The sequence below is a fragment of the Chiloscyllium plagiosum genome, chromosome 18 (genome assembly GCF_004010195.1).
Source record: "Chiloscyllium plagiosum isolate BGI_BamShark_2017 chromosome 18, ASM401019v2, whole genome shotgun sequence".
In the NCBI taxonomy this organism is placed as follows: Eukaryota; Metazoa; Chordata; class Chondrichthyes; order Orectolobiformes; family Hemiscylliidae; genus Chiloscyllium; species Chiloscyllium plagiosum.
The window spans coordinates 69093960-69120437 of NC_057727.1; the positions used below are offsets into that span (position 1 = coordinate 69093960).

A 26478-nucleotide genomic window follows, 5' to 3' on the forward strand; every position below is an offset into this window, starting at 1 on the left:
TTGATTTCTAACAATGTGGCTCTTCCCCAGATATGGACTACACGAGCTTAGATGGCTTAGCTATAAATCCACAGCATATTTAGCCAAACGTTATTTTATATTGTTTGATTCTTTGAAGCCAGCAGGGGAATGACTGTGCTTTGAGGTACCTCAAGAGCCGAGGAGGAGCCATGCAGAGCTGTGGGTCAGTCACACACAGGCCTTCTGAAGTAGGCAGCAAGACATATATAAATGAGGGAGCCCAACTCATTCAGTTCATTATTAGCAGTGCATGACACATCTTCGAAAATCACCGCAACATGAGCTTTGCTTTTTGAGTAGACCATGTGTAAGTCCACAATCGCGGCAAATGGGAATTTAAAAAAAACTAAGCCTTGCATTTATGCAGCCTTTGAAGTGCAGTCAATCTTACAATGTAGGAAATACAGCAAACCATAGCATATTATATAGTAAAACCCCCGTATCCACGGATTCAGTTTCCGTGTTTTACCGCAACCCGAAAATATTCTCTACAGTGTGGAAACAGGCCCCTCGGCCCAACAAGTCCGCACTGCTCCTCCGAAGACAAACTCAACCAAACCTATTCCATACCCTATATTTACCCCTGGCTAATGCTCCTAACACTGTGGGCAATTTAGCATGGCTAATTCACCTGACCTGCACATCTTTGAATTGTGGGAGGAAACCAGAGCACCCGGAGGAAACCCATGGAGACACGGGGAGAACGTACAAACTCCACACAGACAGGCGGGAATCGAACCCAGGACCCTGGTGCTGTGAGGCAGAAGTGCTAACCACTGAGCCACCGTGCTGCCCTATTATATTATATAGAACATTCCAGAAATAATTCCAGGGGGCTGCCAGGGAGGTAAATTTCCCATTTAAATGATCAGGTTCGTGGTTTTGGGCATCTGTGATAGGTCTTGGAACATATCACCCCATGGATATGGGGGAACACCTTTATAGACAAATTTGTATACTAGGTTTATTTTTTCAATGTTGTATATTCGTCCCAGAAACAGCAATGACCAGATTAATTATTTTTTGTGATGTTAATTAGGGTCAAATATTTTTAAAAAGAAACATCGAAGTAATTAGTTTGAGCACTTTGATTAGGTGTTTAAAAATTGTAAGCCATTTCACCTTTTGAAATGCGTGCTGAATATTTGATGACAAATGCCTTGTTTGTGAAGTCGAGGGATGTCACTGTTGGGGAACAGAGTATTGTTCCACTCTCATGTGCTCCCAGTATCAGGGTCAGGCAGCTCAAATGTGACACAGATCAACTGTAGTGTAAACTGCTCTGCTCCCAGTGAAATGCCTTCCCAACAGCTTCATACACACGCCTGCTGTTTCCTTTTCCTACTCCAACCTCCCTGTCCTCTTTAATGAAATGACTCATTCACCCTTGACTTGTATCAGTCCTTCATAGTCACGGCTGATAATTGCTTTTGTAGCAAAGTGGTTCTGTAGATCCTGCTGTTACACTTGGTGGTCTTGCCTTCAGCTGCCTGCACTCTATTCTCTGGAATTCCCTTCTTAAATCTCGAGGAATCTACTCCCCAGTCCTCCTTTTAAGATGCTTCTTGACACCTGCCTGTTTGGCCAAAGCTTTGTTCGACATTTTTCCTTATGGGGCTCTGTCAAATTTTGGTTGATTATGTTTCTTCAGATCTTTTATTACAATGAATGAATGTGTATTTTTGGTAACTGAGTCAAGTATCGGCAAATTGTAATGTTGATGCTATTTTCTGTATTAGGCATGTAGCTTGTAAATAGCAGGTAATAATTTATGCTTGAAAGGAACACTGAATAAAGTCTCCTGTATTGCTGTGCAAACCTTTATGGGTTGCCAGAAAAAAAGAACACATACGAAGAATAACTCTGGATTTAAGTGTCGTACTCTGTGTCTAACTTAAATCATGACATGTAAGGAGACAGGCTTTTGGCTTTTCTGTTTCTTATCTGCTGCTTATCTGAATTTAACAGTTACTATTTCATTCTCAGACAGCAACCCAAGCATCGCTTCAAACCCCTGATAGTTCACCAGCTTTAGTGGAAACATGCATGACAAGGCTCATAGAAATGCCTGTGCCCTCCCCTGAACCTTCAGGATAGGATGCCTTAGTAGGATGTTTAGATTAGATTAGATTAGATTAGATTACTTCGATTAGATTAGATTACTTACAGTGTGGAAACAGGCCCTTCAGCCCAACAAGTCCACACCGACCTGCCGAAGCCCATTCATCAGAAGGAAAGGAAGAGCAAGAGAGGCTGTAACAACAGCCTGCTATGGTTTCAGTCTCTGATCTGTAGGGACTGTGTGCTAATTGCATTACGGTGTCCCTGGAGCAATAAATCAAACCCTCTGACCTCCATAAATTTTGACACCAAGTGCAGAGGTGAAGGCAACAGCTCAAGCTCCCCTTCAGTGAGAAGGCGATTGCTGGAGGCACATTGCCAGTGTCGAAGCATCGCAAGACAAACTGGCAAAACGTAATATCATCCTGGCCTATTGGTGACAGAATTTTTCATCCTCTTGGCACGTGCGTTGCTGCTGCTGGGTGGTAATCAGCACTCTGAATTCTACAATGCCCAGTGGTCGACACATAAGGAGAAATAAATTAGTCTCAATCTGTTTCTTCCTTGTTACACTGCACAAAGCCAGCCCTTTCCCATGGATTTCCAAGCTTAGTGATTTATAGTGAGGGCTGGTCTGGAGGGACAGACTGTGGCTGGCCGAGGAAACCTGAACAACTGTCTTATCAGCTGTCACTCAACGGGAACATTTGGCTGCAGCCTCATGCCCTAGAGTTTGCTGTGCGAATACGTATGATTGCAAGTCTCATAGAGTTGGAATAGTGGAAATGTTGGACTACCATGTGTGACATGATATTAGAATGGTTGAAATGTATGGCATGCGTGCCTAACATGAGGCTTGAGGGTTTCGAAGCTGACTGAGGACAGACTGGATTATGTCAGAAATTGCAGATAAAATAAAGATGTTGACATATCAGTCCTAAGTTGGATAAATGCACAGACAAGCTGTGCACAAGCCTGAGGCACCAGAGAAAGGGGAGATGCCCTAACAAACCCATGAAAATTACAACAACAACTTGTATTTATGTGGTGTCTTTACTGTGATAAAATATCTCAAGATGTATTGCAGGAGCATTTTCAGATATTTAACACTGAGCCACACAAAAGGCTTTAGAAAATAGATTGATCAAAAAGATACAATGGCATAATGGTTTTGTTATCAGGCTAGTAATCCAGAGAGCTGGACTGGTGATCTTAAAATATGAGTTCAGATCCCTCCATAGATCATTGGAGAATTTCATTTCGGTTAATTTAGATAAATAAATCTGGCAATGAAATTAGGCTTTTATTAATAACGATGATCACAAAACTACTGTCATCTTAATTTGTTCACTAGTCCCCAGCAGCGACTGAGAACTGTTGGGTTTATTTAATCTATTATATCTGTGACTCCAGACCCAGAATAATGTAATTAAATCGTAACCACCTTCTGAAAAGATTATGCAAACCACTTAGTTGTCCAAACCACTATTTCAAATGATAATAAATATAAAACAGGAGCTACCAGCCACCATCAATGTTGCTTTGGACAAAGTAGACACCGAGCCTCTGTTAATTTCTCCTTCCTAACATTAGCCGCCCCCACCCCAAGAGCTGTTCTACAGGCTATGCAAATATATTCACGTACATGTAGGCAATGAATCATATCATACAGCCAGTCCCAGGAGTCTCAAACTCCTCCAACATCATCTCTGGGCACGCCCTGTCTCACTGGCAGGGTGGTAGCACAATGGTGTATAGTTGGGAGGGAGTGGCCCTAAAAGTCCTCAGCCTTGACTCAGAAGTCACATGGCTCCAAGTTAAACATAAGCAAGGAACCATCAGCTGGTTACCATTTCGTGGAGTCATGCAGTCATATAGCAGGGAAACCGACACTTTGGTCCCAGCAGTCCATGCCAACTATAATCCCAAACTAAACTGGTCCCACCTGCCTGCACTTGGCCCCTATCTTTCCAAACAACTCAAAACTGGGCATTAGTTTCAGCATAATTGTATTCAAACACAATTTGTAGCCACAAAACCTAATGTGTCCTTGTGTCTGTCAGTACATTTAAACCATAAAATTAGGCACAGTTCTTGTTCCCCTGGTTTAACAGTTGATTCAGAGCTTGTATCTATTGCTTCATGGTTAAAGCCTCTTGTTGCCTTTTTTTGTCATAGCCTTCCCTGAGCTGGATTGAGCAGTGGGAGGAATCAGCCACTGATGCAGGGTAGTCACCTAGATTCTGCACTTTATCTTCTATTAGTTATCAAGTAAAGCACTTTATGCACTGGTTTTAAGGGCAAAGACCTTCAAAGTGAATAATTAATATTAGCTATATTTCCTGAGAGCAGAAAAATCTACCTTGATTTTCACAATCGTTTCATATTAAAATATCCAATGATTATCTTGTGTGGTAACTGCTTAAATTAGCAGATCAAAACTTCACCTTGCTTGCTTAAATCCAGGGCACCTGCAAATTGGATCATACAAGCCTCTTAAACTTATCTTTAACAGCTCACTGGAAAGTCTGGCATTCTTCCCATGGATTAGAAGGACGTTTGTGTGTGGTTGGTTTTCAAAAAAGCTTGACAAATCAGATTCAGAGAACAATGAGTCCATAAGTTTTATGTTCATCATAGGTATGATACTTAAGGAGCTCATACGTCAAGAGATCAGCACCACAGAATAAAGGCCCTTTGGCCAATTTCCAATCATTAGGTTAGATTATATTAGATTACATTACAGTGTGGAAACAGGCCCTTCGGCCCAACAAGTCCACACCGACCCGCCAAAGCGCAACCCACCCATACCCCTACATTTACCCCTTACCTAACACTAGGGGCAATTTAGCATGGCCAATTCACCTGACCTGCACATCTTTGGACTGTGGGAGGAAACCGGAGCACCCGGAGGAAACCCACGCAGACATGGGGAGAACGTGCAAACTCCACACAGTCAGTCGCCTGAGTTGGGAATTGAACCCGGGTCTCTGGTGCTGTGAGGCAGCAGTGCTGACCACTGTGCCATCGTGCCGCCCACAATCATGGGATGCTCTTTACAGTCATCTAGCTGGGGAATATGTTATCAGAGACATTTAGCATGGTTTCTGGAAAAGGTCATCATTGCACTCTGTTTTAGTTCCAAATTTTCCTGAATTCAAATTTCACCATCTCCTATGGTGAGATCAAACCTATGTCCTAGGGACGTTGGCCTGTAGCTCTTGATTGCTAACGACAGTACCATTATGCCATTTCTTGTAGGTTAATGGGTAAGGACGTGCTAGTATATGTTGGCTGTGAGAGCGTCCAGAAAGTAGTTGATAATATGGTAAGTTGCCCACAGCATGTGACACTGGAAGACAGGATCTCGCGTCATGGATTGTATTTAAGACAGAGATAGGTGGGTTCTTGATTAGTAACGGGATTGAGAGTTATGGGGAGAATGGGATTGATAAACATTTCGGCATGGGGCTATTACAAAGGATTGTGAATTAACCTCATTCACATCAGCAGAAAATTGTGCTTAACAGTATGGATTAGCCTGGATGCCAGTTAAATATAGTGTCCTATTACTTGTGCCCCCAGGTGAGTTGGTGAGTGGAACCACACTTTCAGTTGTCAATGCCCTGAATTTCCTTCCTAAACCTTTCCAATTTTCCACTTCTGTTCCCTTCCTAAAGATGCTCTTCGAAACCAATTTCGAACGCTTAAGAGGAAACTGCTTCAAACTCACCTTACACCGCTCAAAGTCCAACTGTGCTTCTGAAATGCTCCAATGACCTGCCTTGATTATTATGTAAAGAGTGCTATATAAATGTATGTTGTTGTTTGGATCCCTAGTCACAATACTGCTGGGCTATCACAGTTATATTGGGGAGCCACTGTAACCCACAGCTTTCTTACTTGACCGCACCGTGTCCCATCAACCAGGTCTAACTGACTTGTAAACTGATACCCACTCCTAACATTGTGAGCAGGTCTGCTTCTTAGTGTACTACAGCCTCACAACTCTTCGCCTTTGCCCTACAAGATGAGCAGTATAAATCCACAGGGAAATCTAAAAGCACCCCCAGCAGCAATTAGTTTCAACGTGCATTGTGATCTCAGTCAGAGCTTCAGTTTCTGGGCACTGCAACAGGCTGAGCCGTTATTCTGGGTTCTTACACAGCATCTGTTGTCGAGACTGATCTCACCACAGCTGGCTTGTTTGTGCTGATGGCCTGTTCACCACCCTTCATCTCAAAATGACTTTGGCAACTCGGCTGTACGGCCATTTGGTGTGTTCATGACATCTGCAGTCCTGGCTGAGGCAATAATCATCTATGCATTTCAAATTGGTGATACATCAGACAGACGGTATTTTCTAGCAGTAATTTCTAGACTTGTCATTGTGCTGTCAACTCCAGTACTGATTAAATACAAATTTACATGTGTGTTCTTATGGGACTATTTGGGGCATATCTGAATCCTGTGGGATATAGTAAAAATCAATGAAGCCAAAGCCAAGCCAGTTTTTACATCTTCCCCCCCCCCCCCCCCCCCCGACCCCCAACAATTTATTTCCATTGAAGCCAACATGTGAATCAGAAAGTGAACTGTCCATTTGCTTTCATCCTTTGTGCACTAGCCTATGAGGTCAACACCTATCACTGAAGTTTTTAACTGGCTTTTACCGACTTACCACTTATTCTTAAAATTGACATTGAGGAACTTAATGACTCTGAGAAATAAATCAATAAAAAACACCTTTGAAACAGATGGCAGCCCAGTGGGAGAGGATTAGACCAAAGTGAGGACTGCAGCTGCTGGAAACTAGAGTTTAGATTACAGTGGTGCTGGAAAAGCTCAGCAGGTCAGGCAGCATCTGAGGAGCAGGAAAATCGACGTTTCGGGTAAAAGCTTGGAACTGAGGTAAGGTGGGGGGGAGGGGAAATGAGGAAACTGGTGAAGTCCACATTGATGCCCTGGGGTTGAAGTGTTCCAAAGAGGAAGATGAGGCGTTCTAACAAACAAAACTGCAGATGCTGAAATTCAAAGCAGACAGGCAGGAGGCTGGAACAACACAGCAAGCCATACAGCATCAGGAGGAGAAGAAGTCAAGGTTTTGGGTGTAAGCCTTCTTCAGTAGAGAGCATAGCAGTTGACAGTGACTGGTAGGAATCCCTGGAGGCTTGGTTACAATAAGACCGATGATAGATCAACACACAAGTATTAGATTCAATTCCCTACAGTGTGGAAACAGGCCCTTCGGCCCAACAAGTCCACACTGACCCGCTGAAGACTAACCCACCCAGACCCCTACCCTATATTTATCCTTGACTAATCCACCTAACACTATGGGCAATTTAGCATGGCCAATTCAGCTAACCTGCGCATCTTTGGATTGTGGGAGGATACCCACACAGACATGGGGAGAATGTGCACACTCCACACAGACAGTTGCCCAAGGCCAGAATCGAACCTGGGTCCCTGACGCTGTGAGGCAGCAGGCCTAACCACTGAGCCATTGTGCTGTTCCATTCATCAGAAGCCTGCTGTCTTTCTGATATGGAGCTCAGTCAGGATGGAAATGACTTGCAGCATGCTCAGTTGTTGCTCTATTCTGTTGTGGGATATGGGTGTCACTGGTATTTGTGGCTCACCCAAATTGCCTTTCAACTGAGTGGTTTGCTGGGCCATTTCCTTCTAGTGAACCAGATGTTTTAATTTTTAACAGCAACCACTGATAGTTGTCATTGGCAAGCTTTATATGTCAGATGTATACATTAAATCATGATGCTGTGGACTTGAATGCCCCCCCCAACCCAAGGCAATAATCTGGGCATCTGGGTTAGTATTCCACTAACATTGCCAATGCACTCCTGTCCGTAGGTGGTTTGACATGTTAAAAAATTCATTGTGGATTGAGAGATGCTCCCTTCATTTTAATTTCTCTGTAACCTCCTGCAGCACAACATAGAATTCCTGTGGGATAGAAGCAGGCCATTTGGCCCATTGAGTCCGCACTGACCCTCTGAAGAGCATCTTACCCAGACCCACCTCCCTACTCTATTCCTGTATTTCCTATGGTTAATCCACCAAGGCTGGACACTACAGGCAATTTAGCATGGTCAATCCACCGAACCTGCACAACTTTGGACTGTGGGAGGAAAACCAAGCATCTGGAGGAAACCCACACAGACATGGGGAGAATGTGCAAACGTCACACGCACAGTCACCCCAGGGTGGAATTGAACCTGGATCCCTGGTGCTTTGAGGTAGCAATGCTAACCACTGAGCCACCATACCACCCCAAGCCTCTGAGGTCTCTGTGCTCCTAGTTCTGGCCTTGTGTCAGATTTAGTCAATGCATCCAAACCCTCTGGGCCTGCAGTTATCTAAACATCAAATTCTGGAATTCGGTCTCTAAACCTCTCCATCCCTTCATGTTCCTCTCCTCCTTTAATACTCTCATTAAATCTTTCCTGTTTGATCTCTTTTGGTCACCTGTAACTCGCTGTCAAATATTGCTGGACAGCTCGTCTGAAGCTGTTTGAAGAATTTTACTGTTGTTATTGTTAAGGTAACGGAGAACACTACAAAATGTTGTAAAGGGATCAAATACAAAATAAAAGACCTGAGTATTTCATCAGAGGGCAAAACTTGTACCAAAAGGGTTAAACTAGTCAACCCAGTTTTAGCGAGAGACTAACGGTCAAAGTGGAGGGCTGCTGACGATTGGCCAGAGGTCAGCAAAGGTCAGAACACCAATGCGTCAATTGAAGTGTCAAATGGAGACCATACATCTTGGAATACAGCTGTTGCCAGTTGGTAGCATATTGCTTCTGAGTCAGAAGGTCACTGGTTCAAGGCCCATTCCAGAGATTTATGCACACGGTCCAGGCTGACAATTAGGCACAGCACTGAGGGAATGCTGCACTGTTGGAAGTGCCATTTACTGGTGAGATTTTACACTCACACTTTCTGCTCTTGAGGCAGCAGGTAGCCCCCACATATGCAGGTGAGGTACCCTGTCTTCAAAATAACTTGACACCACGCACCTCACTGCGAAGCAAGTTATGCTCAAGATTAGTCATTTCATTCTGTTACATGTGTTGTCTAAAAGCTCAATTGAAATGCTTCTCTGTTTGCTGAGCAATTCATGACAATGAGCACTGGCCAGGGCTACAGGAGACTCCAGTAGGAGCAGCAATGTCCAGAATGCAGCTGTGTAGGGAGCGGTGGGTACAGCCAGAGTGGAGAGAGACTTAAGGATTCGTGTACATCTCCTTTCTCAGCTGAAATAAAAGAGGGCTAGAGACAAAAAAAAACTGCAGATGCTGGAATCCAAAGTAGACAGGCAGGAGGCTGGAAGAACACAGCAAACCAGGCAGCATTAAGAGGTGGAGAAGTCTTTCAGGACATATCAGGATAAAAGAGGGGCCTGAGCAGTACTGGGGAAATTATATCACTGGGGGGAATGGCTTTTGACTGAGACTTTCCTTGGCTTCAGTACTTTCCTGCCTCTGTGTGGAGCAGGCTGATGATCCCATGACATCTTGTCACAGGAAAGTTGTTTCAAGACAGGACGACATGAGGGAGCCATTCTTCCAGGCTTTACCACTGATTCCCTGGAATCCCCTTGACTCTAAATCCATGTCCATGACACGTGGAGAAATCAATCCATTATCACTAACCGTTTAGAATTCCAGGCGTCGTCCAATTCAACCACAGCACCTATCCTTGCTGCCCTATGAGACTGGAGTTTGCATTGCATGGTTAATGGAAAGAAAGAACAGGCATTTAAATTGATTCTTTTCATAACCTCGGGGCAATCCAAATTGCTTCACAGTCGATAAATTACTTCTGAAGCATAAACACCAATGTAATGTGGAAAATCCGACAACCAATTTATGGGGATATCCCTCCCCAACAGCCGAGCTGTTACTTTCAGATTATTCTGTCTTGTTCTGGATTCACTCATCCAGGCAGAGGAATTCTGCATTGCTCCAGCTCTGGCCTTCTGCCCGATTTTATTGTCCTTCCATTGGAGCCTGTGTTTTTAGTTGTCTAGTTTCCAGGTTCTGTCATTCTTTCTAAATCTCCCTCAGCCCTTAACTGTCTCCTCACTGAAAGATGCTCCCGAAAACCCGCCTCTTTGTCCAAGCTTTTGATCACCCCTTCCTGTTATCTCCTCATGCATCTGATGTTACGTTTTAACTCATTATGCTCCCATGAGACGTTCGCATCAAAGGTTCTATATAAATGCAAATTGTTCTTGTTGAAACGGGGAGAACTATGGGGAAGAGGGAGACTAAAAAGGGGCAACTACAGAGATCGAGGGCAGTGAAGTTCGGGTTAAAATCTTTGACACTGGAGTCACATGAAGTGGGAAAATCAGGAGGTAACCAGATGAAATGTGGTTTGACTCCAGGAAATAGAAACATCAGCAGTTTGAATCTCTGATGTCCTTGTATGTTAGTAATTTCGTCCCACATCTTCTGATTCATTTTAACTGGGATGTCCTTTGAAATGTGCTCTGTTCCAGAAACAAATAATAAGTTCACAGCTCGCCGTGAGTTCCCAGTCTAGCATTTTCTCTCTGAGTCCGTAATTAAAGACTTGGAGCTCTTTGTGCATGTTACTTTGGGTGCTTTTGAAGTTGCCCACAATAGGACGGATTTCTGCTAGTTTCAAAGGAAACCTCAAGGTTGACCACCGGGAAAGGGAAATGCTTACCACGTATGGGCCGGATTTTAACTCCAGCTGAGTGGGTTGTGGCAGGGGTGACCAACTCTTCGGAAATTAAAAAAAAAAAGAGATACTTCAATCGTGGGACTGAGGAATCAAGTCGGTGGGTGCCTGCGACCATAGCATTGTGACATCTCCTGGAAGGGAGTGGGGAGGAGGGCGCGCATGTGCACAGTGCTCAAAAGGAAAACTGAGACAAAGGCAAGAGTAGACTCTCGTGCAATTCTCCACTTGCGAAAAAGGGAGAAATCACATCCCCTAGGGAGCATAGACAAATGTCAAAATAAGGGACAACCCCTTAAGGTGTGAGAAAGTGACTATGAAACGATTGGAAATGTGTTTGTCTTCCCGAAGTGAGGGCCATGCGGTTGTAACTCTGAGGCCCACACCAGGCAACTTCCTGCCTGACATGGGAACTATCACAAAGTAACTGGTGGCATTAGGTTTTGTTTGGGGCAAAATGTAAGGGATGGAGGGTTAGTTTGCCGTCGGAGACGAGGAGACCTGAGTTCTCCTTCTCCAACTGGTCTGTGATTCCTGACCACTCAAATCAGAAAAGGGGAAACAGAAAATGCTGGAAGGATTTAGCAAAACTGGCAGTACCTGATGAGAGTGAAAGAAGAGTTGATATTTCACATTGCTTCTCTCCTTCATTAGAAATACTCTTCCTAATTTCTACTGCTATTGTTATTCTGATCTGCTTCTCCTTGTTTTCTCATCAATATCCCTAGTCATGTAGCTTTTGATAGCCCTTTCTTATTTCTCATGGGAATCTACTTAGCTCGCAGCCTAATCATCTCTCTTTTGAAGTTCTCCCATTTTTAGTCCACTGTTTTATCCACCAAAATGTGTTTCCAATCAACCTGCTCCGGTTCAATTTTTTGATCGTTCGTGAAGAATTTATAAGTTCACCCCCTCACACCAGTAAGAACCCACTTAGAAAACCAAAACATTCTAGCAGCCAGCTAACTGATGGCTGTGAGCTTGTTGACAAGCCCTTAGCACAAGGCAAACCCTTTAACCGTCACACAACTCCCCTTCCCCCCCACCCCCCTCCCACACAATCCCCACCCCACGAACCTGAGAATGATAGTAAATGGAAGGGCGAAATGAAGGCAGAGTGTCAGGGACAAGGAGACTTGATTGGGAATGGAAAGAAATCCCCTCCTTATTGCCAGAAAGAGAGGTGCTGTGGGTGGAAGTGATGCACAGAGGCCTGCATGCTTCCATTGCAAAATGATGGGACCCCTTTGGGCTGATTGCTAGAAGTTACAGGGTAAGCCCCTAGGATTTGGTGGTGCACAGTGCAGGATAAGGGCCCCTGACAGAGGGCACGACAGACTGTTGCTCTCACTGCTGTCATAAGGCTGAGTAAACATTGATGAGGATACAGGGGCTGTGAGCAAGATCCCCGAGAGAGAGGAAAAATAACTTTCTGCCCCTCGAGTGAGGCGGATAAATCCCTCATCATACGTAGGACACAGGGGCCACCCAAACCCTTTAGCTGAGAATAGGTATCATTACTCAGCAAGATTGAATGCAAAGGTTTAATTGAACCATATTTGTGGAGCATATGTACCCATACCTTTGTGGAGTACAACCTGATTTCTGGCCCACTTGACTGTGGAGAGTGGCCATAGTTTGCCTGTGGACAGTGTCTAGCTCCTTTTAGGAAATGACTTGGCAGGAGTGAAGGTAGTGGCTTTCCCCAATATTCTCAGAAAGGCTTTGTGAGATCAAAGAGACAGAACAGTTTCAGGAAAAGATTCCGCATATTTTTCCTTCCTGTGTAATGTGCCTGGTCAAAGGCTAAAACACATTCCATCATTGGAGGCCAAGTCGGCACTGTAGACACATGGCTATGCCATTTGACTGTCTGATGCTTATTTCTTTTCAGGGATTTGACTGACCCAAAGGAAATGTTAAGTAAGTCTTCCCTGAGTCTTCAACCCCATGTTGAATGCGTTGTCACAAATGGCTCCCAGCAAAGCTAAAGCAAAAGGAGTTCCAGAATGCCTCTGCTATATTAAATTGAGCTTCCAATGTGGAAGCTGTTAGTTCCTGATCTGATGTTGGACAAAGCATGTATCAAACCTGATTTAGAAAAAGGCCAGTATTATAAAAAGTTGAAGTCAACAATATTTTGCATGATATTTGAAATGTTTCTCTATCCAGAATGATTTTTACCCGCTGTTCGCTAGGTTGCTGAAGACATCTCACTTGTCAGCTTTCTCTCTCCTTCACACTCTCAAGTTCAAAACTGTGAAGAAAACTACATTTCTGATACAGTTTTGTGGTCCATGACATGATGTTTGGTTAATCTCTGATTTATTGATGAATTTCTGAAAGAGTTGGTTGTTACCTTGCTCTCTCATCACTGCAGAGAACGTCAATGCTTCAGAATGGAAGACTAAAGGAACAGAGTCAGTCAGCCCTTGATGGACTTTTCTTTTGCTTTCTTTGAACGTTTGGACAAACACACAAATAGGAAAGGTTTAGGAGGGACATGAGTCATACGCAGGCAAATGGGACTAGTTTAGTTTAGGAAACTTGAATGAGTTGGATCGAAGGGTCTGTTTCCATGCTGTATGACTGAATGGATACCTCCTGACAGACTTGCAGACAAACTCTGGACAGTGGTACACCAGATTGCAGTTGCCACCAAGTTGCGTCAGCGGGAACTGAGGATAGCTCACAAAATTCCCATTGCTGAGCATTTGGATATCCAGAAGACCCAGCCACATTTCAGTCAATGTTTTTACTGGCCTCGCCTCCATAAAGATATGCCAGATTGTGGGAAAACTCTAATCTGATATAAAACCACCACCTCTAATTCCCATACCAGTGTTTGGGGAATGATTTAGCAGGCTGTTGGTAGACTGTGTGGGATCCCTGCCAAAAGCCAAATGGAGAGCCAGTATGTCCCCACTCTTGTGGCTGTAGCTGCTGAGTTTCCAGAGGCCTACCCTTCAAAACCATTTCTCCCAATGTAGTGTATCCAAAACGGAATACTGATTGAGATCCAGTTAGACCAAGGTGCCAGTTTTATGTCTGAAGTTTTTCAGAAAGTTATGACCGGCTGTATTTTGCGTGTTATACCCAGCCTATCACCCACAGTCATAAGGGACTTGGAACTATACTATCAGACTTTCAAAATGATGATCAGCCTGTACAGCATTGAAAAACCTCTTGACTAGGACAAAGGTCTGGGATTTCTTGTTGCCACCTTGGAGCTATCCAGGGTGTCCTCTGGCGGTAGTCCCTTTGAATTACTTTAAGAAAGATAAGAAAAGGTGCTCTGAAGCTGATCATGGAAAAATGCTTAGAGCAAGGGGATGAACTTTCACTGTTAAATTTCATATCTTGTGTTCTGGGAGCAGTTCACGAGACTCTGTGACATAACTCAGGAGCACCTTAAAACTTCACGAAAATTCATTAAAATGGGGCTACTTGTTAGTGTTACTACTTTTATAGGGTGAGTCCCTGAAAGTCTGCTTCAGTGGGCTATGTAGAGAAACCAAGAGGCTGGGTGAGGCCAATTATTTGATTCTTACTCCAGACTGTTGGTAGATGAATTGACCAACATGCTGAACAAATACCACAGCCAGGTAGGAGATAAACCAGGAGGTTTACCAGGATGTTGCCTGGTATGGTAGGAAGATCGTATGAGGAAAGACTGAGGCACTTTCGTGAGTTCATGGAATGCCCTGCCAGTAGCAGTGGTGGACTCTCCCTCTTTATGGGCATTTAAACGGGCATTGGATAGGCATATGGAGGATAGTGGGCTGGTGTAGGTTAGGTGGGCTTGGATCGGCACAATATTGAGGGTCAAAGGGCCTGTACTGCGCTGTATTTTTTCTATGTTTCTAAATCTGTCAGGAGGTAAGGCAGGGTATGGAAGGCAATGAGAATAGCAAGGTTGTAGGTAGTCAGAGGCCTGAACGATTCCCAAACTGAACCTCCTACCATCTGGTTAGCCGACACCCAACTATTAGCAAGATTAAACACCGTACTTTCGTTTTAGATGTAGTTGCAGTGAGGTATCCCAACATGGCTACTCACAGAATTTAAAGATTTGTAAGGACAAACCAGGCTATCCAACCTTAGCTCCACACAACGTAGATTTGCCAGAAATAAAACAATACTTTTATTGTCTAGATCCCGAGAAGTAAGTGTCGATGAAAGGAGAAATCCAATCCATGTTGGAAAGGGACCTGATTAAGCCCAGACGAAGCAGTTCCCCAGTCATTCTAGAGACCAAGCCTAATAGGCCAACCAGATTCTGCAAATACTACCAAAATGGCAAAAGAGTAGCCAGTGCACCCCTCCCCAAATTCCTCTATTGAATGGACATGGTGGGAAGTGCTCCCTTAAAAGCTAAAATGAATCAGCTGAAGAGATATAGGCAGGATCTCTTAACAAAATATTGGTCCTCTCACATCAAATGACCTTTTCTAATGTCAAATGCAGCTTCTCGGATTAGAAATCTGGCAGCCACTTGCCTGAAGCCAAACAAACAAGTTATAGTTGGTATTACTAACTGTGTAGTATACCCTGATGACCTACCAGCATTCAACATTTGGAACAATGGGAAGTTGTCTTTGAAAGATTACAGTCAGCTGATTTAGTGGTAAGCTTTGCCAAGAGCAAATTTGTTGAAGGATGTGTAACCCACCTAGGGCATAGGACAGGACCTGTCAAGAACAGCAGAAATACTGGTGTTACCTCACCTAAGATCGAATGGAAAATCATGAGGTTTTTCAGAATGCATGGTTCAGATTGTAAGTACCAAACATTAACACTATTGCTGCTCCGCTGACAGACTTGTTGCAAGGTGTTGTGGTCAGGGGAATGCCAAGATTCTTTTAAGAGACTGATTGCTCTTAATCAATCGTGGGCGGCACGGTGGCACAGTGGTTAGCACTGCTGCCTCACAACGCCAGAGACCCGGGTTCATTTCCCGTCTCAGGCGACTGACTGTGTGGAGTTTGCACGTTCTCCCCGTGTCTGCGTGGGTTTCCTCCCGGTGCTCCGGTTTCCTCCCACAATCCAAAGATGTGCAGGGCCAGGTGAATTGGCCATACTAAATTGCCCGTAGTGTTAGGTAAGGGGTAAATGTAGGGGTATGGGTGGGTTTCGCTTCGGCGGGTCGGTGTGGACTTGTTGGGCCGAAGGGCCTGTTTCCACACTGTAATGTAATCTAATCTAATCAATTAACTGATTGCTCTTAATCAATCAGTTCTAGGGACCACCAAATGTGATCATGTGTCTACAAATGTCTATACATGCATGAATATAGCAAGGCCATTGTATGTATGGATCTATGCCCCCATGCAGGCACCTGAGTATTTGTATGTAAGCCTATATCTACATTCGTTCACGTTGATGCATGTTTCTGTGCATGTCTGCAGGTGGCTGCATGTGTGTCTGTGCTGGCTGGGTTCTGTGTGCATACACGTGTTTGTGTGTATACATGCACGTGCCTGTGCGTGCATGAGCGCGTCTGTGTGGGCGTCCTTGTGTGCATCGTACCACAACTCTCACACATCTCCGGGACCAACCTTGTTAAGGGGTTTGATTGGATTCAGCTTTTAGTATAAATTTGTCTTGAGCATCAATGCTGGGTTCCAGCAACTGCATCTGGTTTCATTTGTTTCAGGGATGAAAGAGTCTCTGAAACACATGCAGGCGCTGAAGGCTATATGCAACATATGGAGTGTAAATGTTCAAGCCGTCTGCTGCTGACAGTTCAGAGGCAAGGGCTAACAGAGAACTTACATGTTGATGAATAGCACACTGTCCTGTTTAAACAAGCAGGATGGCCCAGTTGCCTGATGTATATTTGAAGACAGTAACAAATCCTAACATTGCAGGGGTCAGTCAACAGCAGGTATGATTTATTTATATGATTAACAAATCCAATCTTGGCTATAAGTTGCTCTCTCCAGAATATATACATTGTGTGCGGAATGCTCCACATTCCTGAAGAGAATTGATCTTTATTTTCCTGCCACACACCTCTTTGGAACATACAAGAACGATCGAATTGTTCTTTTTCTGAACCAGTGACCTCACAAGATGATTTCTGATTTAACCCTCACAGCAGCAGTGAACCCAGAGATTCTGAGCTGGCTAGGCGAGGCACTCATTTTCAGTTAGGTTAATAAGCAGCAATAAGCACTTAACCTGTGACTTCTATTCAGCTGTGCTGAATTGCAAAATTTACACTCGTGAGGACATTAGCTGCCGAAAGTGTTGAGTATTATGGCAGATCATGATTCATGAGAGAATCTTGTCATCTAGTGTGATGGGGCTATTTAACTCTGGAGGCATCACAGCCAAACCCCATCCCATCCTTTCCCATCCATGTGCATATCTAGCAGGGAGTCCTCGATAATGATCAAGACTAGACAATTCTCTGGGGTCATAAACTGCAGCTTGTGTCTGTGTTTTTGAACTCAGTGAACAGTTTAGCATCTTAAGTTTGTTAACTTCCTTTTCAAATCTTGGAAGCTCCCTTTCAAAAAGAAAGAGGGCAGAATTCTTTAATCTTCTGTCATAACCTGAATTTCAGATAGATGGATTCACTGCTATATCTTAATAATATTCTTGTTTTCAGGAGTCCATGAGAACAAATTGAACCTGTCATTATCCCACATTGAATGTCTAACCGTGTTTCCCAGTTTCTTAACCACTGTATCACTCTTGTAATAACGTTGATCTGTGATCCCAGTGAACTTACTGCCTCATTTCACATTGAACCTCAAAAACCAACAAGGATCCCATCAGCCTTGGCTAGATTCAAATCCAAGTTCCGGAGGTGAAAGGATGGTGCCCCTCCACCCCAAGCCCTCTGGAAAGCATTAATCTTATGTTTAGCTTTGAGCTTCATTAACACATTAATCATGACTTATGGGAACCAGTGCATCAACTTTAAAAATTCTCATCCTTTTGTTTTCAAAGTTCTCTATGGTTTTGCACCTCAACCCCTCCCCTCCCCCCACATGCCCCAGCCTCTGATGTCGCTGCGTTTCTCCATTATGACCTCCTGTACATCCCTGACTCTTATCACCTCTTTATTTGTAGTTGAACATTCAGCAGTCCAGAGCCCAATGTCCTTAATGTCTGCCTTCTGCCTTGCAACACCCTATCTCCATCTCCTGCTTTTAAGATGCTCCTATCTTCTTGATCTAGCCTTTAATTTCTGATCTCGATATCACCACCTTTGATTCAATGTCAATGTTTTCCTTTCCTGGTTTCACTCCTGTGAAGCCTCTTGAACTGTTGAAACAGGCACTACCTCAATCAGATGTTGTTGTTGCTGAAAACTAATTTTATGGTGAAAATGTACCTTTGAAGCCACATGAGGTACACATCATTTACATGGTTATCATTTGGGTAGTTATGGTTGGACGTGTCAGATAAATTTTCTTCAGACACTCCCATTGTCATACTTTGTAACTTTTTCTACCATTTACTCCCACAGCAACCATGAAACCAGCTAGAGGAAACAATAAAAATGTGTTATAGTGTAATACAAGCGATGGTTTAAAGCAACATTGTAGACCTCTAGGCTCCTAGTCCAAATAACATAACCACAATACTATCACACTCAATCAAGTTGATAAGGCACAGCTGATTTTGCATTAGAATAAGCAGCTAATTGGTCTCGGTCCACGAAAGCTGGACCAACATCACTGTATTGCCACACTCGGTGAATCACATCCTCAACATTTCCCTCCACCTCGCTTTTCTGCTACTTCTAGTGTCTAGTTGAATGAACTCATCTATAATTTATGTTTGGGCACTTCAAATTGACCAGATTAACAACTTAAGTAAATTAGTCCAGACAGGATTTCTTTTTTCACAAGGGCAAGCATACAGTATTTAAAATAGAGCTCCACACATTGCTGAACCCTCGAAGCCTTATCATCCCCCTATCTTTTACAGCTCCAACCACAAAGGAATTATTTCAGGAAGTAGAGCTCCCTGAAATCAAGGTCAGAAAAATTGGCCCTCACATTGAACTAGTACCTTATACCTCCTCTGGTCGTCTCAATGTACTTTGGAACAGATTAATTCACTATTTTGAACGCTAATGCTGCTCCTAATACATTTGCCACCAGCAGAATAAGTGGAGCGCTGAATCTGTGTGTTTGTGCTGTTTTGAGAGGGGAAAGATGGCTGTGACACAAGGAGAACCCCATTGTTGTTCTTTAGTAGTTCAGCGAGATCTCTTACACTGACAAGCAGAGCAGCCTTCACTGATGTCGTCATGATTCGGAGATGCTGGTGTTGGACTGGGGTGTACAAAGTTAAAAATCACACAACACCAGGTTATAGTCCAACAGGTTTAATTGGAAGCACACTAGCTTTCGGAGCGTCGCTCCTTCACAATCACCTGATGAAGGAGTGTCACTCGAAAGCTAGTGTGCTTCCAATTAAACCTGTTGGACTATAACTTGGTGTTGTGTGATTTTTAACTTCACTGATGTAGCATTTCCTCAGCACAATACATGAGTGCCAGGTGGGATCAGATGCTTAAATGCAGGAGTGGGGCTTGAACTGATAAATTATTGAAAATCATAAGTGCTACCACCACCATATCTGATTCGACAGCGCAGAGAGAAATATTTTCAATGCTAATAACATTTACCCTTTTCAGTGTTGTTCAGAAACTTCCTGTCAATATCCAGGACCAACAATCTAACATGTCTCAGGGGAGGGCTAATGCAAAGGATATGTTGAATATTTTAGGACAGGGTTGGATAGAAGCCAAACTTAACAAAGGGTGTGTGAGACAGACAGGAAAGTGAAGTTGCGGCTTTGATCTAATTAGCCATGAAAGGCAGAGCAGGCTTGAGGGGCTGAATGACCACCTCCTGCTACGGATATGTGTGTTGTAAAGGATAAGAAAGATGTGATACACAGGAAGTGTTTGTACTAACAGAACATGAGAATGCTTACCTGTGCTAAGTATTACCCAGATATTACTGATCTATATACAGTAGCGCCTTGACATACGAACGACCCCGTTCACGTACGAATCGGTTTATGAACAGGATTGTACGTAAAAGTTTGCTTCAACGTACGTACGAAATTCAAGGTGCGAACGAAGGTACGAGCGAAAAAAGCCCGTGTGCGACTATGTGGTTTCATTGTTCTGCTTTGCTACGCACTTGTTGAATGCAAAAGCTCTCGGGCCCCGCGTGATCTCATTCAGTTCGTCTTTGGGGTGTGCGCTGTGAACAGCCGTTCAAGCATTCTTACGTTATCTGAACAATGGGAAAAATTGATTCAGTTCGCGAACCGGGTCCCGGAACGGATTAAGTTCGTAAGTCGAGGCGCTACTGTAGTATTTGTATTTGTATTTTTGATAGCTTGGACAGCTAAAAGGTCCCATCATTCCCTGGGGAATTGTTCTGGTGAGATGAGCAGTACCATCTTTTCCTTCCCACTTATTTGTTTGGGTGAGCACACCAGGAAATTGTTAAGCTAAGTCATGAATCCTGGTTCTGTTTCCAGAAGGTGAGTTGTACGCTGGAATATCCTCTGATTTCATGAGCCGGGACGTGGCATTCTTTCGTAGCCTGGGACATCGTCGTGTGATACGCACTGAGCAATACGATTCGACGTGGCTGCAAGGTGAGGGTTAGGTTTGAGTAAAGCTCCCAATCCCGGCATTAGACCCATCCTGTTAGTTTACCAATGCGGTGTATAATACCTTGCCTAGAAACTGCGGCCTGAAACTTAGTGTTTCTTGTTTTGCTAAGGGGAAATATTCAGATACAAAAGAAATGAAATCAATGCTAGTAAAAAAAGAGAGGCAACTTTGCAGTGTAATGGGGAGGAGCAGGGGAATAGGGACAAATTGATTGGCTTTTTCAACAACAGTCATGACAAACTAAGTAGTCTGTCTCTCTGCTTTACAATTCTCCAGCTGTAACCTGTGAGAGAAGTGTGAATACTGGAACATTGCAGTCACGCGGTGGCACAGTGGTTAGCACTTCTGCCTCAGAGCACCAGGGACCCTGGTTTGACTCCACCTACAGGTGACTGCCTGTGTGGTGTTTGCACATTTTACCTGTATCAACATGGGTTCCTCCCAGAGATGTGCAGGTTAGGTGGATGGGCTACGTTAAGTTGCCCATAGTGTCCAGGGATGAGAAGGCTAGTTGGATTAGCTGTGGGAAATGCAGGGTTTTTGGTGGGTCTGAGTGGCATGTTCTTTGGAGGGGCAGTGTAAACTTAAATGGCTGAATGGCCTGCTTCCACACTATAGGGATTCTATATTAAAGTTGACTTTGAACACATTCTCTTAATGCCAGACAAAAGAACAATTAGTCTTTTGTCTTTGACTGCAAAAAGGAGAGAATGAGTCTCAGTTATGCTGGATTCTGGATTGGCTGGTTGATATGGACTGAGGTGAGATTTTGTGGTCATGTAGAAAGTACCAGTGCATGCCCTACACTTGGTTTAGTTCTCTCTGTTCCTCTTCAGACCCTAGGTTCGTGAAGGTCAATGCCATTGCAGAGAGCAACAATGTGGAGGACGACAAAGTATACTTATTTTTCACCGAGCGTGCTCTGGAAGTGGATAATGGCAATGGGAAGGTCATCTACTCGAGAGTGGCTCGGGTTTGTAAGGTGAGGGGTGTGGTTAGCTGCGAGCAGCAGTGAACCAGAGAAACTGAACAGAAAAACATGAGAATTGATTCACATTTCCACATGGAGATTTTGTGATGACAGCCCACACTTTACAATGAGTTTTGTGGTTTATGAGATTCAAAATCATCAATTGCTAAGTGTTGGAGAACCATATCATAGAAATCCTGTTTGAACCCAATATTCTGACAGTTAGTCAGGATGAACGAGAGTGTTTTATAATTTATCAGACTGCATAATTCTCATAAAAGAGGGAAATCCTTCAAAATAATTCTAGTTTTTCATTCAGAACAATCTGATGTCACTCGCCCCCCCCAACCATCGCAACAATCAAATGTTTCTAAAGTGGTTTTGCCTCCTCCACACTATCTAGAATTCTGTTCTATGTTTTGACTGCTCTTTGTCAAAAGGACTGAATTGATTGCCATTTTAAACTTCCAAGGTTCATCCTGTATTCATGTTTTGCATTTGCAGTTTTTGTGTTTTACTATTAACTGTCCCCTTAGCTATTTTACACTTCTCTATAAGGTTAACTCCCAGTTCCCTTAATTCCCCCCTTAATTTTTGAGCTCCAATAAAATTATTCAAATATAATTTGCTTTTAGCAATTTATCATTACATTTTTTTTATTAGTAATTAATATTGTACTAGATTATTATTTTTAAATGTATCCCCGCCATCGACTGTTTGGTCTGTAATTGTCAAGTTTATCTGCTCCCCTTTTTTTTGGATTAAAGATGTCTCTAATATTTTCTATTTATTCAGTTTTCTGGAACTGCCCTGTTTTCTAAACGTGATTGAGGGTTCATGGTCAGAGACTCTGTAATTTTCACTATGACTTCCCTTAGTAGCCTAGAATGCAGCCGATCCAGATTGAGTGACTTTTCCTCTTGGAGTACTGCCTGCCTTTTGAATACTCCTCTTTTATTTATTCATGTGTCATCTTAATTTGTGATTGCCTTCTCGTTCACTCTGACATTGGTAGCATCCTTTTCTTGGGCGATACAAAATACTCGATGAGTAAATAAACCATGCTCCTTGCTTCTGCAAGAACATCTAGAGTCTGACCTTTCCTATGACCATACTTACTGTTTATATATTTACAAAACCTTTTAAGTTCTCTTTTGTTTTACCCAACGGTCTATTCTGATAAGTTCTCTGTGTCCCTTGCCTCTCCTCCCCCCATTCTTCTTCTCTATTTAATGGGTTCCCTGCTAAATTGCAAATCTGATAATTATCACATATCTCAATTATCTGTTTCATTGCGATCTCCAAATCTTCAGTCATCCAGGACACTCTAGTTGTGAATGCTATTCCTTACCGTTGCATTGAATGAATCCGGTCTGTCCTTGAGTTGCATCTTTCTTGAAGGCTTCCCTTTGCTCATTTACCGCGTTAGATTTTTTCAAACCAATCCATTTCGACGCGTTAACTGGAACAGGTGGGATTTGAACTTGGGCCTCCTGGCTCAGAGGGACCATTGCACCACAAAAGACCTTCATTTACAATGTTACCTCCGATCCTTGATTCCAATCCACTTGGGTCAGAACCCCACACAGCTTTTTTAAGTTAGACTTCCTCCAGTACAGCGCTCCCTGGATTGGAATAGCTTTACTGCTAAGAATTTCAAATCCTACACAAGATCTCCAACTCTTTAAGTTCTTCTTTATATTCTAAGGTCAGACTGGATGACCAAATTAGAGTGGTGCTGGAAAAGCACAGCAGGTCAGGCAGCATCCGAGAAGCCTTCATCGGGCTTTTGCCTGAATCATTGATTTTCCTGCTCCTCAGATGCTGCCTGACCTGCTGTGCTTTTCCAGCACCACTCTAATCTCCAGCATCTGCAGTACCTACCTCTGACCAGATTGGATGACCAGCCTGAGGACAAAGAGGGATGACCAGTGTAAAGTGGGTGCAGCATCTTCCTGCAGACCCCAGTTCATGCAGCTCTTTTGTTTCTCCCAGAATGATATTGGTGGTCAACGCAGTCTGGTCAACAAGTGGAGTACCTTTCTGAAGGCGCGGCTGGTGTGTTCCGTTCCGGGCTCCGAGGGAATTCAAACCCATTTTGATGAACTGCGTGAGTATCACACTGCTTAAACTCTCTGTGGGATTCCGCAAGGAAGATCATAGCCAAAACGCAGGGAATGGTTCAAGAGATTATATTGGTGAATGCCAAATTTAGTTGTTACAACTGGCACAGTTGTCTCACTCATGAGCTGGTTTATAAGCGCACAACTGACAGCGGGAAATAAGGACACTGGGAGTAAAAGATTCCCATGCACATATTCAGCGTGTACAGCAGGATCGCCTTTCAGGAAAATGGGTACTGCTGTATTTTGTGAACATTTGGAATTTACAATTGTTAACATGTGCCCCCATGTGTATCCCTAAATTGCTGTGTCTCACACCAACAGTTCCACTGCAGTTGAAATATATAATGTTGACAGTTCAAGATACAGCGTATCTTATTCCTGACTAGTGCTTGGAAGGAGTTCTTGGCTGCAAAAGAACAAAAGCGAGGCACTAACAAAAGTTTCATAATACAAAGAGTATTTGTTAACTCTTACTCCCTTAAGGCTTCTGGGGGTCAACTGAAATTTTCGAGACAGAGATCAATACATTTCTGTTGGGCAAGTGACGTAGATCAAAGGGGTCAAAAATATTGAGAGCTGATTCAACTATTAACACCTTGAATATTGGAACAGACTCAAAGATCTGAATAGCTTCCAGTTCCTGCTACAAGAACAATAACCACTTGCATTTATGTAGCATATTTTAATACAGCGCTCTATAGGAGCATCATCAGCAGATAGAAAAGTGACACAAAGCCAGAAAAGGAGGTATTGGCACAGGTTATCAAAAGCTTTCTCAGAGAAATGGTCGTTAAAGAGAGGAAAAGTAAGAGAGAAGAACAGACACCGTGATAGATCAGCAGAGTTGAAGGATTAAGTGGCTGATGGCACAGCCATCTTCAGTAAGGGGGAAGGAAGTCAGGGACCATCAAATTTCAAGGAATGTAGTTTCAGAATATCGTTGGGACCTTCTAGGAACTTGAGATGTACAAGAGCTGAATGCAAAACTAGTGCAAACTGTTAATGTTTATTCCCTGTAAACTGAATCCAGAAATATAAAAGAGTAGGGTTTTGCTAGTGTCTTCTTCCATCAAGTCTCAGTCCCAAGAGACCTGATATCCTTTGACATAGCACCTTGTACTTATGCTCAGTAGCCACTGTCAGAGTATTATTCCTGTTAGACGTTTACACATGATCTTGGAGAGCTGGAGGAGATTCCAGAGAAATAGGTATAAAGCAGCACTGAGTATTAAAAGACATCTGTCCTGTGTATCGTCATTGTGCATATTGCATTGAAAGCTGTCTCTAAACACCTTGTCCATGTTATAATGAAATTTATGCAGCAATTCATCTTTCAGAGCGCCATCAATGTTCTGTCACTTGAGCCCTTAGGCTTATTTCATGGTGGTCAATTAGTTGCTTTGTTAGTGTAAACTTATAGAGCGTTCTGCCTGTGATTGATAATGTGTTCAGTGATCCAGATGAAGTGAAAGATTGTTTCCGAATACCTGACACCTCTGCTGAGATGGAAGCATGCGGGCAGCAGCGATAGGAAAATAGAGTCTGTAGGATAGTTAGCATGCTTTGGTACTTATTTATAAACATCCACATGCTTGACAGTGCACATTCCTTCTCAACTCAACCACTCTGGAAAAAGGTAGATGAGTAATACAGTGACCGATGCTGTAGAAATACTGAACTTACTTTACCAAACTCATTCCAGTTCAGGTCCTTTTAAGACAGTGACTTGACTTCTGCTGCTGCAGAACTGCAATTGAGAGTGGAAACAGAGCTTGAACGTAAAGAACAATCAAAGTGACATGGCAGCATTGGGTACGAGGGCCAGTTATGATCATCTTTGTGTGGGGGTGGATAAGGGAATACCGGTAAAGGTGGGAAAAGCTTGTAGCTTGGAACATCTTCCATTTGTTATTCTACCCGGGTTGGTGGGCTGGTTGAAAAGACCTTTGAGTTTGGAACTTCGATGTTATTGCAAAGCTTTTGGTGGTTGAATTTCCTGGGGGAGTCTGCAGCTGTAACCTGGGCAAAAATCCTAGAGAAATGTTAGGAAATTGAGTGAATGTCACAGATATTACAGGTATGAGCCCCCATTTGGTTTCTGACTTCTGGCCAAATACACCATAAATTCACATCCATGACACCAGCTTCTATATTGGCTAACATTTCAGGACAGTACCAAGAGAATGTTGCATTGTGGGAGGTGCCATTTTTCAGATGAAATGTTGAGTGTAGCTTCTCATCTTGTATGACTGTTAACGATCCCACCTTGCTAAAGAGGGGATCCATGGCCTTTTAGCCATTATCTTTTCCTCAACCATCACTATCTGGCCCTTCAATTCTTTGCTGTTTGTGAGACCCTGTTGGGAAATCCATGTTTGCCTGGATTCTAACAGTGGTTGAACATCAAAGGTGAGCCATCACTTTTAAAGTACTTTGGGCCACCGAAAGGGCATGGTTGGATGTTACATATAAATCCTATTATTGTACAAGGCACTGTAATTCTGCAGAACAGGCACAAACTCAGTCTGGTCAAATGGCCTCTTGCCATTGTGGAAAGACAAAGAGATCAGGGTTCCTGCTTATTATCTACTGTTAATATCAATGCACCTGTTTTATTTGCAGAGGATGTCTTCGTGCTGAATGGGAAAGACAAAAAAAATCCACTGATCTACGGAGTTTTCACAACATCCAGGTGAGAGCCCTGTCCACAGGAAAGCTTCAGCCCATAGCTTCATCCAAGCCTTATAGAGAAAAAAAAACCCAAATTATGCCAATACTATCATTAAAAACTGGGTCCTAATTTAGAGGTGCTGGTGTTTGACTGGGATGGACAATGATAAAAATCACACAACACAAGGTTACAGTCCAACAGGTTTATTTGGAAGCACTAGCTTTTAGAGCACTGC

At 43.3% G+C, this 26478-nt stretch overlaps 1 protein-coding gene across 2 annotated transcripts in view; it reads left to right on the forward strand.

Annotated features, from left to right (window-relative positions):
* The window catches only part of sema3h (sema domain, immunoglobulin domain (Ig), short basic domain, secreted, (semaphorin) 3H), a 159429-nt gene that overhangs the window by 103395 nt on the left and 29556 nt on the right, over positions 1 to 26478 (forward strand). For both annotated transcript variants that reach the window (XM_043708547.1, XM_043708548.1), the window contains exons 6-9: positions 20338 to 20457; positions 21313 to 21458; positions 23442 to 23556; positions 26195 to 26264. In XM_043708547.1, coding sequence (XP_043564482.1) covers positions 20338 to 20457; positions 21313 to 21458; positions 23442 to 23556; positions 26195 to 26264 — 451 coding nt within the window. The remainder of the gene's footprint in view (positions 1 to 20337; positions 20458 to 21312; positions 21459 to 23441; positions 23557 to 26194; positions 26265 to 26478) is intronic.